The 21,790-nt window shown below is 41.2% G+C and overlaps 1 protein-coding gene across 3 annotated transcripts in view; it reads right to left on the bottom strand.

Moving 5' to 3' along the window:
- Window positions 1–230: 230 nt before the first annotated feature.
- The window catches only part of ccser1 (coiled-coil serine-rich protein 1), a 126,166-nt gene continuing 104,606 nt past the window's right edge, over window positions 231–21,790 (bottom strand). For 2 of the 3 annotated variants that reach the window (XM_028579254.1, XM_028579255.1), the window contains exon 11: window positions 231–2,373. In XM_028579254.1, the coding sequence (XP_028435055.1) occupies window positions 1,552–2,373 (822 nt within the window). In that variant the 3' untranslated portion in view covers window positions 231–1,551. The remainder of the gene's footprint in view (window positions 2,374–21,790) is intronic. The other variant, XM_028579256.1, reaches the window with a different exon arrangement.

Genomic DNA, 21,790 nt, shown 5'->3' with positions numbered 1-21,790 from the left:
GCTTTTCCAAATAGAAAATATTTTCTGTTTCTTTCTTTTCATTATTTGATCAAGTAAACAACTTTCTGTACAGTATTTGTTCTATGACATGCTTCCCTAGACAGAATCAGACTTTACTCAATTGATGCCTCAGTAAAACTGTCATAGAAACATGTGTTAGCTAACTGGAATGCCATTATTTTAAACATGTTTCCTTTTGAATCCTTAAAATGGATATTGATTTTGTCATTTAGCAAAGCACTAGTAGGTATCCCTGTTCAATACCCAGCTCTAAAGAAGATTTGAAGGGCTTCATTCCAAAACCTTATACTTTTTTTTTTCCATTTTGGAAAAAAATACATAATGCTGGTTGTGCCAAATCTTAAATCTTGTTCTACACTATTTTATTGTCTTTTTTAGCTGAGGGTTTAGTAGAGCTAGTTACTTAAGTGTAATTTTGTCATTATAATTGCCAAATTATTCAAATGGCAGATATCTAATTTTAGAATGAAACTCTTCATTTCTGTACTGTACTAATCTAACATTGCATGATACACATGAGACTCTTGTATATAATGTGGCTAATATTGCAACATTGTATTTCTATAAAACAGTGGTCCAGTATTAAGACAAAAGTACTTATATTATTAACTTTTTTTTAAAAACACTCAACAGGCTCATGTCTTAGAGGTTTTGGCATGTTTAATTCTCTTCTTGAAACACTGAGGTGAGAGTTGATACGGAAACGTTATTAAAAGACTTTGAAAGTCACCCAGATCCCGCTTTTGTTGCAGTACAAAATGCTCACCTGTATTCTCTTTAAATTTTAAAAAGCATGCAGTAAAAGGGTCCTGGATGTGGATGTTCATTTAAACATTTGTCTTTTCATCTGGACTTCTGTCAGCGGACCTCAAGGAACGAGGAGTTGATCTGATGTAGAATTTGGCAATGTGAGAATATATCCTTACCAGCTCAGATTATGGTCAGTCCCATAGTTCATTAAGCAGCACATGGTTTAACTTTTAAAAATGGTCAAATAACATAGATAAAAAATCTTTAACAACATAAATACATATCTCCTCACTGTGTTTAGGTTAACGCCCTGTTATTTGTACAGATTGTGAGGCTGAGATATCACAGATGATGTCTCTGTGTGAGAGTGCGTATCTAAGCGTGTGTGACTAGATCTGTGTATGTGTGCATGGATATCAGGTTGTGTCTCTATGCACTTTGTGTGTCTGTGGGCGTAAGCACATCTAACTGTCAGCATGACAAAACGTCGGAGTTCTGATAGACGGGTGAGTGCCTTTTTCATACTCACAGCCTGATATGTGTGTGACCTTGCATATGAGTGTGTTTAGGCGAGCAAATCTTGGAACAAAATGTCAGCAAAGGGTTGGTCTGGATTGTAAAGAGGGACAAGGGTGATTGTTAGCGCGTGTGGTTAATAATTCAGGGGGAATTGGGACAGTGGATCACAAGCAACTTGAACCGAAGGAGCAGCAGTTTTTCTAGGAGGTCACACATAGAGTCGCTCAAGTCAATATGAATGGTGTAAATGTTTGTGTGCCCTCAACTGTCTCTCTGCGTCAGAGCTTGCAGTTCGGCAGTCTGTAGGGAATGTTGAAGGAAGACATTTTTACGACTGTAGCTATGCAGAGACAGAGGGCCTCGAGGTGGTTGTCCTAAACGACCTGTAAATGTGGAGGAGGAGGAGGAGGAGGAGGAGGAGGAAGAGGAGGCTGGAAAAGGAGGAGGGGGAGGTGAGGCTTGGATGGACGATGAGATACTTGGGGAGGGACTCCCTCTGCTCGCAAGACTGTGGAGACTTGAGGAGGCGCTGGCCCCGACTGCTCGAGGGATATGGCATGGGGTAGGGTGCTCTCCTCCTCCTCTCCTTGCCCCAACTGACAGACTCATTCCACCTCCTCCTCCTCCTGGAGTTAAGGACTCAGAAGAGGAGGACACCCCCTCTGGCTGCCGGGAGGACAGGGATGGAATTGCGGTGTAATTTGCTGCCGCTGAACCAGAGCCTGGGCATTGACTTGGACTAAGGCCCGGCTGTGAAACTTGAAGCTGGGCTGGAGTGGTAAGTGAGGCTTGGCCTGACACTGCAGAAGTGGCACAGGACAAGTTGGAGGAGCCTGAAGCCAGATTTGGAGCAGGGCTACGGGCTGTGGACTGTGCCAAGACCCCCTGGCAGTAGCGCTCCTCCCTGGCAGTGTGTCGTTCAGAAGCAAGAGGGCGGCCGTGCAGAGGTGGATAGTGGTGGGGGAGGTGCTGGTTACAGAGGTCCCCTCCGAGTGCTGCCCCCAGGCCCCGCACTACCCTTCGGTCCCTTGAAGCCAGGCTGCTGCTGCTGCCTAGTCCTGACCACCGGCCTGGATGACTGGTCTGAGAGAGAGGAAGACAGAAGAAAAAAAAAAAACACGTTAAAGAGACTTTACCGTTTACTCTGCTTTCTGAGTGAGTGTGTGATGTGGAGTTGTTCACTAAACAAGGGGAAGAGAGAGAGAGAGAGAGAGAGAGAGAGAGAGAGAGAGAGAGAGAGAGAGAGAGAGAGAGAGAGAAAAACAGACAAACAGGAAGACAGGCAGCATGAGAGAGAGAGCACCGTTGAGTGTTCAGTATAGATTGTTAATTGGGTGACATTTGGAGAACAATCTCGCTGGGCTCCTGCAGCTTGTTCTAATTGTTTCTAAACCAACCGGAACCCTGCTCACTAAAGAACAGACACACACATGCAAAGAAACACACACCCATACGGAAACAGGACGACGTAGCATGCATGTACGGAGATGTGCACTCAAGGTACTATGCACAAATCCCCACTCACAAAGCAATGGGATCTCACTCTCTCCCTCTCCCTCTCACACTCACACACACACACACACACACACACACACACAATGGGGAAGATGGCAGCTTGATGGCAGAAACGGGAGCCACCTGTTCTCTTTCACACTCCACTGCACCCCTTATGCAACATATCTCATCACTGTCCCCCTTCTCTCTCTCTCTCTCGCTCTCTCATACACACACACAAATCCAAAATCACACCGGGACCAAATGTGCAATGATCACTAAAGTAGCACAATCTCATCTGACACTGAACCTCATGGGAAGGTAAGCTGAGTTGATATTTGCCGACACCGATGGCTGTGTGGTTTCTTGTGCTGCGCTTATGTATGAGCATGTGTCTATGTTATTGTATATGTGCACATACTGTATGCAACATGGGTGTCGGCATGCATTTGTTTAGACCCCCATGTGCCTTTATGTGTGTGAATGTGATCATGTGTTTGTGCATGCAAATTAACGTTAAAAGTTAAACATAAAAGTAAATTTAATTACTGTGTCGAGGCGGTCGACATAAATTTGGTGTGAGAGGTAGAAATATAATTAGCCAGAACACAGCTTACTGAGTAAGTACAGTATAACAGTGGCAATGCTAATCCAATGAAATTCACAATACTTTCAACATGAAATCAAATTAAAGAGGGGAAGGGAGAGAGAAAGTGGGGTGATCATAAAAAGAAGCTCTGTGTGTGTTACCAATGATGCTCATTGGACACAGAAATGTTAGCTGTGATGCATAAAGTGTCAAAAGCACTTAAAGATAAAACAAAACCCTGAAATTAGGAGTAGTTGATTTGTACTAGAGATACTTAACTGCTGATCCGTCAATAGAACTCAATAGAACCTAAATGCAGGTTACCTACTCTATTCAAAATTATTTCACTTGCCTACATACCGATATGCGTTGCAGCCATGTAGGATAGTGATGTCGGGGTTGGTGGGAAATCTGACTCCAGGGGGCGTTCCAGTTGACATTTATGGCTGGGAACTCAGAAATTCCAACTTCCCATATCAACTGGAACGCACCATACAACAGTAGATGCTGATGAAGTTGCAATAAACGTCACAATTCTCTACGCAGAAGTTGCAAAAACAGCAAATTTGCCATCATAGCAAAAAATAAAATAACAAATAAAATAACATAAGCAAAAAAGTAGTTACTGGATGCTCAGTTCTATGTGTGCGAGAACTGCAAGGAGAGGAAGAGGGAGTGAGACGGTTGGGTTGGGCCGATGGGTTATGGCATTGTCCATCGTCGATGGCTGACAGTCATCAACACAACTATAAAGTATGTCATTTTCATGCAGTATAAAGAGAGAAGTACTAATTATACTATGCAGTTGGAAAATGCTGTCAGTTGTGAAGGTTTCCAGCCAGCCCCTGGACACCACCAGACTTTTAATATCTTACTGTGCTATTTCTAACTTTTTTCTCATTTGTATGAAAGTATGAAAAAGATTCTATGAGGATTTAGCTGTGACTGTGCTGGGCTTAAATTTAGTCTGCGTATTGAGTACGGACTAGGGTAAATATGATAAGTAAACAAGGTCCCGAAAACAGTAGAAAAAAACAAACAAGTGAACAGGTTCAGCCTTGCTTTGCTGAATTTGTTATTGATACTGATATTCTTGATCAGGAAATACAAATATTTTCTTTTATCATCTTACTTTAAAGATAAAGTAGAGGGAATTTCTTTTCTTTATCTTTAATGGCTTACACAATCTTGTAAACCAGTTCAAATACTGACTAGAAAGGCCGTTACATTTGTTAAAATCTTAATCTGTCCATGCTGCGTGTCGCTGAGCCTTGTATTTCCCAACCTACGGTACACAGAAACAGTTCCTGACATGCTCATTTGATCATTGATATGGCTTTAACAGTCAAACAATCTTTAAAACTTAAGTCTCTATGTCCTTTCATGTCCCAAAAATAAAAAATAAATAAAATCACACCACAGAGCTCTGCCAAAACATCAAACAGTGTGTCGTTGTTCATACAGCTTACTTAAAGAGCTCGGGGAGTGCGTCTCTGCTTTCTAATAGGCTCTAATGGGTGGATAAACACTACATGACTTCTTGCAGATTGCTTGATCTAATTAGGAAGAGTGAGAATTTCCATTCCAGCCAAATTTCCTACATAGGGATGCTGTGAAAAAACATAAGGGTATTGCCACAGTGTTGAATATCCACTATGGTGGTGTAGGTTTATGTGACACGGTTTAATCAGGGCTAAATCTCTAGTCTTATGAAGCATTCTGTGGTGTTTTTCCACCCTCAGACATTTGAGAAAACAACAAAAGGTAAGGTGACAACAGTTAGATACAAATTGGCAGACAACTTTGAAAGAAGTAATTACCAGGCACAGTACAAAGAGTTGGTTGTAGAAACATATGCTCTGTATCAAAGGGGCATTGCTGATTCAAGTTTGGAAGAAAGAAAAAAGGAAGAAAGAAAAAAAGAATCAAATACAATGAATCAAACAACTAAAAACTGGGATAAAGCTGGGGCGGCGTATGTGCAAGTGCATAATAAGGGCAGACAGACAAGAGAAAGAAAAGAGGTCAAGCACAATGAAAGATAGGACTTAACAAATAAATAAAAAGTGAGAAGATAGGAGAAAAAGAATGAGAAACTGGTGAGAAGGTGATTAAACACAAAGATACAAAGATAAAGAAAAATGAAAACAACAATAGAACAGACGCAGAGCGAAAGAGAGTAGGTCTGATTTACAAACTCAGGTGTCCTTTCTCAAGTACACGCTCTGCGGCAAGCAGGCTGCCTCCTCTTCTGTGACATAACGGCCTGTGTGTGTGCAAACACTCTGGAGTCTCTTTTACACACACAGTCCTAAAAATACACACACACGCGCACACACACGCACACACACGCACACACACGCACACACACGTAGACCGTAGGCCTAGGTAAATCAGAGTGATTTAAGGGGACCCTCTCCTGCAACCTTAGTTTTTATTGAGCAGTGAAGAACACAGCAATGTGGTAATGGCCAAGTTTGCATAAAAGAGCTCCTTAAAACCCTAAAACATCCCTATCCAACATTTGCTATTGCCTGTCTTAGTAATTTTTATTCTAGGAAAAGAGAGAGGGTGGCAGATTTATTTCCCCACTTTTCTTCCTCTAAAAGAAACTAATTATAGAGAACAGAACAGACTGTAGCAAGGTGTAACACAGGCCCAATGTAAGCAGAGTACTCCTACTGTAACTGCAATCAGTCACACACCATGGCTTAGTATCCATAATTTTAATAAAGGCCATGGGGCTAAAATGCATTTGACCCCAAGTTTCCAACTCTTCACAGTGACATTAGAAAGGTAAAAGTTTGTAAATGTGAATTCTTTATATTCTTTGACACCCACATACTCTGTGAACAAAGTAATCCTGTGGTTCTTTGAAAGTGTGAAACACCGGGGTGTTCAGTTCCGATACAATAACAGTGCAGTACACCCACACAGATGGTTCTCTAAAATCCTATTTAGACTATAATCAAATACATTTTCCAACTGTGGTGTTTGAGCCCAAACCATCCCACCTCTTCCTGTCTACCTTTATCTTAACAGACCGTCTCATTCATATTTGTTGGTAAGGTGCAAAAACCCAGGACCCAGACTCCAAAGACAAAAATGTCTTTTTAAGTTCTGAGGCAGTAGACTGTCAAGATCATTTGAAGAAGCCTTAAAACTAAAAAAAGTTCTGAAGCGCTACAAGTGCTGTACAGTAAATTTAAAAACTATCATTTCCTTAGCTCTTGCCTGGGCAGTATCATTGAATATTCACAGACAAGGTTTGTAAAGCAGTCTCCCGCATCAACTGAAGGCACTTTGTGATAAACCTGCAATAAACAATCAAACAAGGGGTGAAACTACAGCCTGAGTCTGGTGCCTGAAGGCCATAGCATACCTTTACTTTGAACTTGAAGGTTTTCATCAATACACAACCCCCATAGGAAGCGAGTCTCTTGTACAGCCCGTAGCAGCATCCTTGCTTTCCCCTCCGTCTCTCCATCTTGACTTTGTTGTAGTCTTCCATCTTTATCTCCCTGTCTATTACCTGCCTCTCCTCACTATTTCCCTGTACAGCTTTCCCAATTTTCGAACCACTGTCTCACTCTCCACCTCACCCGTCTCTCTGATTTTTATGTGAAATTTAACTTATATTGTATTATCTAGAAGGGACATTCAAATTCAGGAAATACACTCACAGTAAATCTGCAACAGATCAGGATTACTGATGTCAAAGTAAGAACAGGAGAGGACAGGACAAAACAAGTAAATAACGTTAGGGGTCAGACTTAATACAGGGAATTACTAGAGTGGGCAGGAAGTGCAGAAAAGGACACAGAAACAAGGATGAGACAAAAGAAGGAACTGCATAGATTTATTAAATAATTGCAAAATATGGGGACGGTCTGGTTGTTAAAATGGACATTGGCTTAGTTTTAATGTACATTTAATAGGCTTAGACTGTTTGCCGATGTGTGCTTAGTCCTTGTAATTCAGTATTATTTTTCCTTTCACTGAATGCTAACAGGATAAATGCTTTTAACTGTGGGGGCATTTGAACTTTGGAGGTTACCTATATTAACAGTGAAGACAGGTTGATCTCCGACAGCCTAATCAGGACCCTCTACAAAATGTGCTGAATGTGTTGTCCAGGAAGTCCAGCAAGCATACAGAGCCACCAAGTCTGCTCCCTTTCTCCGTCTGTCTCAGTGTTCTTTCCTTCTCTTTTCTCCCCCACACACACACACACACACACTCTTGACCTCCTTTCTTTTCTCATCTTTCACCTTCTCCACCACTCTGTCCTTCCTTTTGTCCCTTATTCACTCTTTCTTCGTTATGTAACTTGGTGCTTAAGAATGCCAGTGGCAAGAAGGGCTGAATAGACCCTGACAGCTGGAGAATTGATGGTACGCTACTGCAGTCTGGAGACCATACAGAGAGAGAGAGCGAGTGAGAGAGAGAAAGAGGGGGAGGGAGGGGAGTGAGAGTGTGGTGATGGTTGGGTAGGGGTTAGAGCTGAGATGATGAAGAGAGATGGAGAGGACCAAAGTTGAGCTTACGTCGCTCCAGCTGTCAATCCAGCCCACACTGCAGCAAACTGCCAACCAGCTGGCTGGATGTCACTTCCAGGACCTTTCTGCTGAAGGCACACACAGAGGCAGGACACTAATGTGATGCACTGCACAGCTAATCGGCTCCCAATCTTCAATCCTGTCACTGCACTACTGCAAAATTATCGACATTAGGCTGATGTTATATTAAGCAATTGCAGCCAAACACAGTAACCTACTGCAACCCACAAGTACAAACAGGGCTGTGTGGGTGTGTTTGTAACACGATAAATATTTAGACTTACAATACCTCAGACAGGGCATCTTCACTGCATATCAATGTGGCTGAAGGCCTGAATACATTACAATGTATTTTGACTGAGTAATCTCCTGCCGATTTCACAACAAAGAAATTCGGAAAAGAAAACAAACTTATTTACAGCAATAGCCTGGGGGAAAAGTTGCAAATCTTATAACCATACATGAAGCACATAAACCATCACATGCACTCCCACATGTTTACATCACATGCACTCCCACATGTTTACATCACATGCACTCCCACATGTTTAAACACACACTTGGGAGTGGCATGAAGACGCTACTTGAGCTGGTAAAGGTTACTGTAGGTACTTAAGGGGCACATTAACCATTGCAGCTAACTTGATGCCTCTGTGATATTCCAGATCTCACAATAGCTTTGTTCTCATAAGAAACTGATGTTTTGATGTTGGTGCACAAAAATATAATTTTTCTTTCTTGTCCGGTCCAAAGAATTCCGATTTAAAGCACTTAATACACACAGTGCAGCCCTGTTCTCTGCTAAGCACCAGGGGACAGGCGGACCGGTGTGGCAAATAGTGTATAATCATAATGAAAATTAGTCCACAACGTCCTCTGAATGATTTTTTGTGACTTTTAGAGCAGCCAGTCACCATTGTTCCTTTCAAAGCAACTAGAAATATTGATGCCAACATTATTGACCAAGACACTGATGGACAAGAAGAATTGAGCCAACAATGATTTTAGCCAACTTAACTGTCAACAACAAAATAAAGGAGAAAAGCCAAGTAGCTCTTGTTGCTGACCACCTGGAGGTACTTGATACCATCAAAGACAGCATAAAGGAACACTAGTGGGGCATTTGGAGTTTCGGCAACATTTTAGATTTGTTTGATTAGTTTTTTTGACTGCTGTTGATAGTTACTGTGTGTGTCATGCAGGCACGCAACTGATTGACAGCTAATTACATGTTGCCTAGCAATAGCAGGATGCCTCTCACTGACGTCTCAGTCAGACCTTGATCCCAGCTGCTGGAGGCGGGAGTAGCATTGCAGTTCACCTCGGTTTTGAGGCGTCCAATGTGATCACCGCTGAAGACTGGAGTTGCTGAACTTGGGTCTGATCAGGGATTCCTAGGCGCTACTTATGATTGTCGACGTTGGAAAGTGTATGGCCCCTGCATGGACTTCCAATTCCTCCCAGAGTGAAAAAGGCAGACTGACAAGTATCGAAGCCAGTGCCATGCTGTGGCCAGGAAGCCTAATGAGCTTTCTTGAGCAGCTCTGATGGGCATAGCTGCTGAGAGTCTGGCATTGCTCATCAACCACCATCCCCAACAGGTCTGTGTGTGCACGAACATACGCATGTGTCTGTGTGTGCGTGTGTGTAATCATGGCAAAACTCATCGACCACCAGCCTGTGCCAATATGCTTGGTGAGCATTGCCCAGAACCACAAGTAAGTGGAGGGGGATGAAAAAAGAAAGGTGAGTAAACAAGTAAAGATGAGGGAATAAAATGAGAGAGGATGGTAGAGATGGGAGGCAGAGAGTGAAGTTAAATAAAGTAGAGGAAGGGTAGTAGCAGAGGAGAAAAAGAAGAAATGAGAGGAGAAAAAGGTAAAAGAAAGTGGGAGATAAGAGAGAGAGAAATGACAAATAACTAACAAGGAGAGAAGGGTGGGTCAAAGAAATAAAATGGAGGGGGTGACAAAGGTAACAGTGAGGTAAAACAACAAAGGAAGAGACAAGGAGAAGACAGCCAAAGGATAGATAGTCAGATGGATGAGGGAAACAACGGGGGACAAAGTGAGTGTGAAAGGTGACGGCCCAGACCCAAAGTTAGAAAGATGAAAGAGACAGATAATTAGAAAGCTAGAGTAGATGTCGAATGGAAGTAGTAAGTAGTAAGTAAGAGAAACTTTTGGAGTCACTTCAGTGGAAAGCTACATGGCGGGGAGGTACATGAACTACTCTAGGAGCAACTAATGTGTCAACAACATCAATTTTAAAGTGTCCCATTGGTATACAAAGAAAGAAGAGGCTTCATTTCCCAATGATACCCTGCTATAATATCAGTCACAATGTAACCTTTATCCTGACCTTACCAGAAAGTTCACCATGTGTACTGTATGCCAACATCTTTGAATTTATAACACTAATGCAAGCTTTGCTAACCAACAGCACAACTTCAGTTTTTAAAGTGTATATAAATGCTTGTCATGTGCTGCTTCTCATTTTGGCTCAATGGGATTGTCTGCCTGATTTAATGCCTAATTTAAGTCATAAAAACTTAATTATCCAAAACACAATTACCCATTAAGCTTCAGACATCTATGTATCCGTGTCACCCTGAACATAAAACTGCCTAGTATTGCAATCCAATATTCGCCTCAACAGTTGATTCAATTAACAAAAATGGAGGAACATCCCCATATCCATTCTTGGATCCTTAATCTATGTTTAGTTATACAATTTGTTATACCGTTTACAATTAAGGAGATGCAAAATGCAAAACAGGAGAGTTCTGCCATACCAATTCTGTCTAATCTGCTTTCCTATCCAAAGGCATGCAGGTCAGGGAAATTGGAAACTCTACATGGCCTGTAGGTGTGAATGTGTTTGTCTGTCAACGTGTGTTAGCCCCGTGATATACTGGCACCCAGATCAGGTGTAACTGACCTTGCTCTAACCCGATGTGTGCTGGGAGACTATCCAGCCCCCCGTGACCCTGCGCAGGTTTAGTGCTTTAGTTAATGAGTAGAGGGATGTTTTACCGGGTATGCTGCAAACAAAAACTCCACCTGATTTGAGCTCCACACTAACACATCAAGCTAACTACCCCTCCTTGTGCACTTCAACTGTAACTGGATTGATTACTGCTGCACCTGGCTGCTCCCCCAGGTGTCAACATGGTCCCCACTGGTGCTGTCTAATTATTGAAGAAGCTGTGATCTATGCTCAGCATTACTCTCTGCCTAATATGTTCCTGTCACTACTGCTCACAACGTGCATACAACCATTCCTCTAGATCACTAATGTTCCATGCTCCATCAGTGCTAACCATCCACTCATATTACATTTCAGGAATGTCACCAGTGTTCACTTAATACCCTAAACTGACGCTACAACTTCTATCTTAACCTTACATTGTGTAAACAGTATTGTTTATGGAGGGTTATCCTCACAATAAGGAACTCTGGCCACACCAAGAGTTGGACTCTTGTCAGTGTACATTCCCTTGGCTTGACGTTCCTTGTTTAGCTGAGATCTGGCAGTATACCTGGGATTATTCCACATTAATCAGGCTACCACTGTTGGCTGGCTTCTCTTTCTTCCACCAGTCTCACCCTCTAGGCTGCGGGGGCGAGAAAGCTGTACTGTCCCACTCTATGCCCAAGGCTTCCACTGTAACCCCTAAATTGCCTGCTGCATGCCCATTTATCATTGACTTTTGCACACCTGAACATTTTATTGCCCTCTGTAACTTCTCTAAACTTTTAAACCCTGGTTATTCCATGCCTCTCCATTTGTTATCTGTGGTGTAAATCTAAACATGCTATTTTATTTAGACTCACTGTCACCATCCAAAAATGCACTCTCATCTTTCCAATTCCGCATAAGTAAATTTTCAAGGACCGCAATTTTGTAACAGTTGTTGGTTACTGCTAAATATGTCTGCAGTTCATATGGATGCCTCAACAAATTAAGATTGTTATTGAACACTTGTTTAATAAATATTAATGGTTGAGATAATAAAACTGAAGAATGTGTTTTTTTAAACCAGTTTGTCATGCATTTATTTCTTTCAACACTGCATGTTTACAAGTATATCCCAATATTTTCTCCTCCACTAACCCAGCGATAATAATAATAACAAGCGGGATGAGTGACAAAGGCCTCTCAAAATCTGACGAAAATCTTTTAAACTGACCTTTGTCGATCTGAAATGAAGACAGATTCAGCAACTGTACGGCCTATTTCTCGCTTCAAATGAAACACGTTTCAGTGAACTATTTTCATAAAATACGCAATCGTATTTCGAACAAGCCGCCATTACTATCAGCTGGAAAAGCCAGACCCACGTGACACGTTGTCATTTCCGGTTTTAACTTTTTGTATTACGTCTCGCGCACGCGCAGAACGTACGCTCGAGACGGCGTCGCTTCGATGCGTTCCAAGGCACTTTTTGGGGGACACTCAAAAAAACGCAGCGGGCCTCCGGCAAAAAGTTGAGACCGACTCAACTTTTGGAGAAACGCAACCCAACGTCACGCTGCGGTGGCCAATCATGTAACTGGTGATCACTGCCTTTATCGCTGCCAGAAGAGCGTTTTAAAACACTATGGAGGTAAAAAACAAAACACAAGCACTGAACTGCCCGGGAGTTTGTGTAATAGCTGAATCAAAATCTATAAACGATCTGACGGAAAACAGTAATTGTGAAATATAAAGTCTATTTGTGCTTTGTTGGGAGGGGGGGGGGTTAAGAACACAACAGGAAGACTGTATTCCCAAAGATGTGTACATCTAGATATACATGATGTGTGTATGTGTGTGTGTGTGTGTGTGTGTGTGTGTGTGTGTGTGAAATAGCAGTGGGGTTTGTGACACAGTGGTGAGCACTGATGAAGCATGAAGCTGATGGAAGCCAAAAATATTTTTCTCTGTCTGTGTACTGTATGTCAAAGTCTCCCCCAGACGCAGCAGCGCACACACACGCACCGACTGATTACAAATATTCATACACCCCCATGCAATTATGTGCTAATACTGCAGCACACACACACACACACACACACACACACACACACACACACACACAACTACCCTCCCGTCAGTTGGCACAGCTGATAAGCTGCTTTCCCAGTTACTCATCTTGTTCTGTGTGACAGCCCAGGAGAGCTGAAACAATACAGGAAATCTAAAAGGTGGGGGTGCGGGAGAAAAACTGAAATTAAAAAATGAAGGATGAAGAGCAAATTAGAAAAATAAATACATAGATTTCCCATCAGATATCTGGTCTGGCCTGATGATAATGTTGCAGCTGCCACCTGTGTCATCACACTAAAAACGACTGACTGCCCTGCTCCACCCACACTGCACTCAACAAGACAGAGAGAAGAAGGAGGGAGATGGAGAGATAACTCCACGATACATTTTGGCAAAATATTTAACACCAACTGCTCTGGTGGATCCACTCAGTGGTCAAGAGTAAAATGGTGACATTAATAAAAACGGCAAAAATGTGTTTGATTGTAGAGAAACCCTACATTTCCCTATTCTTCTTTCCTGATGTGCTGAATGGCGAAGATATTTTGCTTTACTGGCACTTTACATAATCACCCAATGTCTGAGAAATACATCTGTTTCCTATAAAAGCATTTCCGCTACACAGTGGCATCAGTTATTTTTTATGTGCTATCAGAGCTGCTGAGTGATGAAATCACCATACAGGAGGGCTATAAGTTACATTGAGCTGCCACAAAAGAGGTGCCAAGCAGAAAATATATGAAACTGGAGCTTTATTTCAAACAGCAGCCTAAATTTAACACCAAGGTATACAGATGAACATTTTGCTTAGAAGCTAATTTGTGTTGTTCATATGATCCTCAACACCTCAGTCAATGGCTTCATAGTATGCCCTGTTTTGTGCTTTTTCAGATCAACAACACCACAACAAACTGGTTCTTTCATTTTGTCTTTTTTTGTTGTGGTGACCTCCAAAACAAAACATTGGTTTCCTCTTGGGTGAACTTGGCCTGGATTCTTCTCTCCATTATGCATCTGTCAGTGTGCCATGACAGGGAACACGCCGCTTTTAAACAAACTAAAATTAGCTGATTTGATTGGCTACGACTGTTGCCAACAACACACCTACAATTAATTCTTCCTAATTTAACCCATTTCACATCTGTGCCCCCACTGCGCCTCTGCTGCATCAGCACCTCGGGTCATGAAGTTACCAAGTACCGGTTTGTCACAGCTAAGTAAGCATGTCCTGTGAGCTCACACTGTGGGCTTGTGAGACAGCACGAGCCTGCACCTTGATTCACAAAAACAGACATGCCCCACTTGGTCAGTTAGCTCCAGACTAGTGGATATTTGTACAGGCAATAGATTAAAAAAGAAATTGTTTTTATAGAGACAATTTCTTTAGTCAAAAATTGTTTCAATAAAAACTATTCAAAGTGAGGTCTTTGGAGATTAAAAGTTATAGGGACATTCTTGTAACACATGTTGCTATTGAACCTTTTAAATATCATTTTTCAGTGTTACAATTATTGTAACAATAATGAAATTCTTTTCACCTTCACTGAAATGTGGCAGCAAAAACAGTATCTGCGTAGGTACCACTAGAGGAAAGGAGATGTTTGGATAGAGAAATATAGGGAATCCAGTTCAGAATCACTTATTAAATCTGAATCCTTTAAAATTCCTTGATCAAATCTTTTTAGGTAGTTCGTTTGGTGGGGAATTAAGACATCTCTGAGGTACAAGTACATTCAATAGCCCTGCTCTGTGACATAAATTAACCCTGTCCTGACTCATCTTCCTTTTGCTGCAAGGAGGAACCGTGTTTGCTCTTCCTTGATGGGCTGCGTTACAGCTTCAGAAGCTGTAGAAGCGGTGGCCGGGTTGGCTCAGTGGCAGAGCAGGTGCACATGTACTGAGAGGTTTATGCCTTGATGCAGAGGTACAGGGTTCGATCCAACCCGTGACGATTTCCTGCATGTCTTCCCCCTCTCTCTCCCCTTTCTCACCTAGCTGTCCTGTCAATTAAAGGCAGAAAAGCCCAAAATAATCTTAAGGAAAGAAGCTATAGAAGCTAAAGTAAAAACAACACTGTGGAAATAATATGCACAGGACACAGAATCTAATATGGCGTAACAATGGTGGTAGGCTGAGGCTGAGCGTTGTCTTTCTTAAGTTATCAACAATGCCACAAGTTCTTAATTTAACAATGTGTGAGGGAGTCCATCCGGTTTCAGTCAGTTTTGTAAACAACTGTGTCGCTGAGTTATAAAGTTTGTATACGTTGCCAGTTTTCTTTGGATCCAAAATGGAACTGGCTATCTGAGCCCTCCCGAGGCAAATAAATTATGAATGAATATACAAAACCCTTAAGATATAGTACTGTGTATTTTTACTTTGATATACTCACTGATTTTATCAGGAATTATTACACCATCATATTTTTAGATGAGAAATGAGTTACTGAAAACAATTTTACCGTGCTTGCAATAGAACAAGCATGCCTAATTGAAATATTGGAAACATGTATTGATGAATGGCAGTTAAACAGAGTGTAATTGTCTGAGCATATGAAACACAACGATAAATCTAACTAAATTAGTTTGACTGATCTGTATACAGTCTACACACAGGTTTGAAGTTCATTAGTGGATGCTTGTCAAACAATTGACTTTAAGGGACAGTATGCTACTATTTTACATTCTTTTGATTTGTGTGTGTGGGAATGCATACAAAAATGATCCCTCATTATTTGGTCAGTCGTTCACATTATGGGTGTAAATAGAAATGCCAAAGCACATAAAGCAACAGACAGGTGATGCAGCTGTGCAGTCGTCTGTTGTTGCTTCAGATTATGCTTGACCAGGATGTCTCAATTTACTAAATTTGTGTTTACACAGTTTGTCTTTCCATACATATTTTCCTCCTTTAATTACAAGGAGAAGGGGACAATGAACACCTCATAAGTGCGGCAAAGACCACAGTGGGTTATGAACTTAACACCAAATCCCACATACAGTACACACATAGACCTCTCCATGACTCTTCGATTGTTTAAGATAGATGCTAGAGAGGCATACTGTGCCAGACTATCTAGAGCAGCCAAAAACTGGCACACAACCAAAAATTGATTCACTAAATGCAGAAAGAATGCGGCCCAGTATCATCAGCATAACTTATTAAATGCCATGTTTTTGAGCAAAGATTCATGGTTGCATTTTGTGTCTATAAACACAAGCTCTACTATGATAAGCTGAGCAGAATTGCCGCTGTAAAGCTCCTGGAAAGAATCCAGAACGACATCATTTTTCCAAATGAGACACATTTTCCAAATGAGGTTGGACACAGAAAATGAGTTTGCAAAAGTTATTTTGTTCTAATTATGTTTTAATGAACTATTTTTGTTCTGAATAATTGAATCTTTTCTCATATAAAAGCCACAGAGATCATTAGCCTACATTCTACATTGTCATTGTTTCTGCACTGTGTCCCATTTTTAGCCTTGTTATCGGCAGATACATTAAAAGGCCGTATTTTAATCACTGCTTATAGCACTGCAGTTAGGGTGGCCACAGACCAACCAACCTCACTGGGAAGATTATCTGCAGAGAGCCACAGTACAGCAGCTACAAGTACTGTACCAATGTGAGCTAAACAAGAGCGGACTATTTTTTTCATTACCTGGAAAACACAAATCGTGCGCTATTCATCCAAATGTGAAAATAGCAAAAATAACTTATTATTTTTTACTTATTATTTGCTGTGTCAAAATGAGTCAATCCCATCTGGTTCAGAAATATAACACAACCTTATATGAGCAAAAATCAGGCAGTCAGAATATAGTATTTAACAAATCTGTGCAATGCTGACAAAAAATCATGACCTAGTTGATTAATCGATTAATGACACGTGCAATTTAATATGTACAATAAATTGCAATTCATGTTATTATACTGGATGCTAAATATTGATACCGAATTCCTTAAAGGGACACGTCGGCATGTACAAAGAGAGGAGGGGAAAGGCCTGAGAGAAGGAAATGATCTCTGTCCTTCATGGCCCCTTGGGGTGGATCTGTCAACTGTCACTCCTGGTATGCATGGTGAACATAATGCATATGCAGGTTTGTGTGTGTACCACATTCACACATGAGTTAGTGTGTGTGTGGCTGTATGTGTGTTATCAGTGGGCGCAGAAAGTGTCATGTCTCATATCTCTGAGTACCTGAGGGCCTTATTAAACACTAGGAGGAACAGCAGCAAAGAACACAGAATAAGGAAAGAGGCAAAGAGAAAACACAAAGAGAGGACCATAAAGGATATGAAAGACAATAGGTTTATGTGCATACAACAGTATTGATGTGAGAGAACGAATTAGGAAAGAATGTTAAGACAGAGACGGAAAGATTCATTTTATGATTAATTATCCACATTGTATTCCTGAAAAGTGCTGAAGAAGGAAAACGTGGGAAAAAATGTGGGAACTGGAGGAATACACTGACTCACATATACAATCAAGCACAGCCACAAAGGTTTTTTTTTCCGCAAGTTTGAGCAGCAGCGTTTGTGAAACTACATTAAAGTTCTGAGGACGGGGCCAGAATAACAGAAAAATCACAGTTAACATTTCAGCTGAGGTCGATCGGCCTTTAGCTTATGAGGTTATTAAATACAGTCCATCTGTAAGCGCTTTTGCTTTGCAAGTATTGTTATCTTTCATGAAAACAAACTAGACACATTTAATTTTGCGAGACTGCTATGGAGTTTAAAAAAAGTTTGAAAAAGGTGGTATGTGAAGACATAAATAGCTGCTAGCACAGAAAAACTATTTCCCACACTCACAACTCCATTTAAGTAGACATGCACACTTCTCTGACAGATAATGTGAGAGCCCTTCTACCTGACTATTCTTGTTTGTACAATTTAATAAAAACTGTTCCATCACATAGGGTCACGGGAAATATGCATATTTGATTGCGATGAATAGTTAGATGAAAAGTCCACCAAGAAATACTTGCTTTTACACAGTTTTTTGTTCAGATTAAACAAACAAGATATATTGGGGTAATTTGTGATCTTTAGAGGTGCTGAAAGAAAGCTTTTGTTACCTTATCCGTCTTTGTGCTAAGCTAACCCGGTTGCTGGCGGCAGTGATGGAGTACTCGAGTCCTGGACTCGGATCCGACTCAAGACTCTATTCTCTGGACTTGTGACTTGACTTGGACTTGCGGACTGATGACTTGTACTTGGACTCAAGGATATATAAAATCGGACTCGAGCATTCATGAAAAAAGACTGAGACGTGGGATGAAGTTTCTGACTAAATAGGTTATAAAAATTTGATATAAGATGTTACATTTTTCCTGTTTCGGGCTCCAAGACCGGCTGGGAAGCAGCTGGGGAGACGTTCCATCCAGGGCTGATGTTCTTTTGGGGGCAACGCCCTTTACTTCACCGACAGTATTAACAAAAGATGAAGCCACCATGTCTTGAGAAGCTTCTTGTTTATTATTAACTGTTAACTCACTTTACATCGTCTTTGGGATCTCTTTTTTCTCTCATTTTTTTTCCTCACAGCCACAAATATGCTTCTCAGTCAGACACCGCTATCGCTCGCTCTCCTGGATGGCCAACACGCTCACTGACGTCACTCATTTAACGCTGCATTCTCGCTCTTACTTTCACTACTCTCGTAACAAAGGAATTGATATTGATATATGTAACTGTAGGGCATGATTGGCGGGCTCCCTACTACATGTTCACATTTGGAAAATGCATAGAGATGCACCCCGGATCGTGAAGTTCGCCTACATGGATTTTACATCCAATGGTGGAAAGAGCACCGCTAAATGTTGTTTAGAAAAAAGGCAGTAAATAAATTCCCTTTGACGATCAGTGGTGTCATTTTTGTTTAATGTAGAGCCTCTTTTATTAGTATATCAGCTCTTTAAAGGTGCCAGAGTGGGGACATGTAGGCAGTCTTGGAATTCAACACAGACTAAACCTTGATGACTCGACTTGGACTCGAACACTGGGGACTCAAACTCAGGTAATGGTGACTCGACTCAGACTCTTCTTTGGTGACTCGGACTTGGACTCTGACTTTTACACTGGGGACTCGAGACTCAACTCGGACTCGACAGTTGGTGACTCGACTACAACACTGGCTGGCGGTAGCTTCATATTTAGCATAGAAACATAAAAGTTTGCTTCCCAAAATGTCAAACTAGTTCTATAACTCTAACTTCTATAACTTCTTCTAAATAAGAATGAAATGCATTAGGGCTGCAACTAACGATTATTTTAATAATCGATTAATCTGTCGATTATTTTTCCGATTAATCGATGAATCGGATAAAAAAAAAAAAAGCATTAATTTACATCAACTCAATACATACATACTTGTTGTTTTAGTTAATAGTTGTGTAAAGGTAAGTAACCCAAATAGCAGAAACAGACAGACAGACAGCCACACAAACACACACACACACTTATTCATTAAATTATTACCATCATTGTAGTAAGTGCAAGTTAAGTTCATTTATACACCATACACTAATATATTTGTCAACAACAACTGATATGGGACAAAGCACATAATATATGTACATGACAACAGATTGAAAAATGAATGGGCCAAAAAAGGCGAGTGAATAAAACCGTGTCTTTAGTCTTGCAAACTATACCACCCCTGCTTTATTACTGTTATTAACAAGCTAACGCTAGCTTGTGTTAGGTTTAAAAAAGTTAAAACATTGGTGATGTCTGATAAAACTGTACTTTTAGCTGAATGAACACTGTAGCTGGAGGAAGCACTGAATCAACCGATTGCATCAATTAATCAGCATTTGACTGCCTCACCCAAAACCTTGCTTCTAAAGAATTAATTAGGTCATGGCTGTTATTTAGCATACTGTAGGAGACTCATTGTCCCCACAGGAAAGGTAACTGTTGTCTCTTTTTGGGGAGCCATCCCCTGTTGAGCTAGACGTGATTAGAACAATGAATGTGTATTCATATAGTTGGATTGATTGGGAATGTACACTTTTCTTTTGAGAGACATCTGACCAATAGGGGAAGATTTCATTTGAGGAACCACCCAGGTGTAGGGAATAAATGTGTGATCCGGAGAATGTCTCAGGATTGTTCTTATGTGACTCCACAAGGAAAGCATGAGATCAGTCCGCTGTCAGCTGCAGTGTAACAATTGTGTTTTGACTGTCGTTTTCATGTTGTTTGTTTAAACCTTGTGGTTAACTTTCAATTCGACCCCAGACTCTCCTATCTCCTCCAGAAATCAGAACGAACATTTCTTTTAGAGAATTCTTAACACTTCTCATGCTAGTCAGCTGGATAACGAGTAAACGGCAGCACCAGAAGAGCTACTGGAGGGACGTTACGTTCCTCACTTCAGAACGGAACAGAAGGAGGATAGTGTAGTGACTTTACCCTGCTGTTGAACTCCCTTCCTCCTCATCAAGGACTCCAACATGTTTACGTTTTAGGTGCTGACTCATCACCGTGGTGCGCCCGTGCCATGCCGTGTCGCTTTTGCTTATCTTGCAATTAACGCGTTTTTGATTTATTTAGTGTGAAATGCTCCCACACCTTGGATGACTTAGGTCGAACTGATTTCTCTGCCTCCGCCGAGTGTTTCAGAACAACGTTACGGGTCTCTCCAGTCTCCTCTACCCCCGCTCTGCTCTTTTTTCTTTTCTTTCGCTCCGCTCTGCTCCGCTCTGCTCCGCTCGGCGCTCAACAAAATTTTTTTTTTTGTCTCCGCGACTAGGTGGCGTAATAGTTGCGCGACACAACGAATCGATTATTAAATTCGTTGCCAACTTTTTTAGTAATCGAATTTTATCGATTTTATTAATTCGTTGTTGCAGCCCTAAAATGCATATGAACATAGACTGAAATGAAACAAAGTGATCTTGGGTCTTTAACCACCCACACATGAGCACACACGGGCAATATTAGACACATCAGCTGAATAAGATACTATATGCAAACTTTCTCTTGGAAATCATGAAACCAACAGAAAGAAAGAAACCCTTCAAAACCACAAACGTGTGTGTTTGTGTGTCAGTGTGTGTGTCAGGTTTTGCCTTGCTCAGAGGGGGGGCATGAGACACCCAGACAATTTAAGGTTTCATGCTGGTACTGAATATTTAATTGCAATATTTGTCAGTGAAATATTAAAATTGTGTGTGTGTGTGTGTGTATGTGTGTGCGTGCATGTGCGTGTGTGTGTATGTGTGTGTGTGTGTGTATCTTACTAGTTTGCCTCTTGGCCATCCGGAATGTGCAAATTCCAAAAGAATAGCTCATTAATATTCATATGAGTTTATGCTTTCATTAATGTTGCAGCAAATTGTCTCAGATCAAACACAGCTTGTATCTGTGTCCACACTAGTGTATGTCACAGACAGAAAGAGAGAGAGAGTTATCAGAGGGGGATAGAGATGGAGAGAACAAAGAGAGGGAAAGAGCTGCTACAGATGGTCCAATGTACCAGCAGATGAAAAGGAGACTTTGAAAAAGGATGGGAAAAGATCATACAGATGAGGGGAGAAGGAGAGGAAAAAAAGGAGTTGGTCAAGAGAAGGAAGAGAGAAGAAAATAAAAGAGAGGAAGAGTAGGAAGCGGAGGAAGAGAGGAAAAGAGAGTTAAGTTCTAAAGGTATCTGTCCTACTTTGGTTTGACTAATGAACCCAAAGTGTCCTGAATCTGTCCTGATTCACCGGAGGCCCAGTTAGACCACCCTACGCTGAGAGTGTGTCTGTGTTTCCTCTTAAATGTGTGTAAGCATGTGAGACATCTTGATGTGTGCTTGATTTGATATG

The sequence above is a fragment of the Perca flavescens genome, chromosome 5 (genome assembly GCF_004354835.1).
Source record: "Perca flavescens isolate YP-PL-M2 chromosome 5, PFLA_1.0, whole genome shotgun sequence".
Classification (NCBI taxonomy): domain Eukaryota; kingdom Metazoa; phylum Chordata; class Actinopteri; order Perciformes; family Percidae; genus Perca; species Perca flavescens.
The sequence above is the reverse complement of the archived record's forward strand: the minus strand, read 5'-3'. Positions and strand labels throughout refer to the sequence as shown.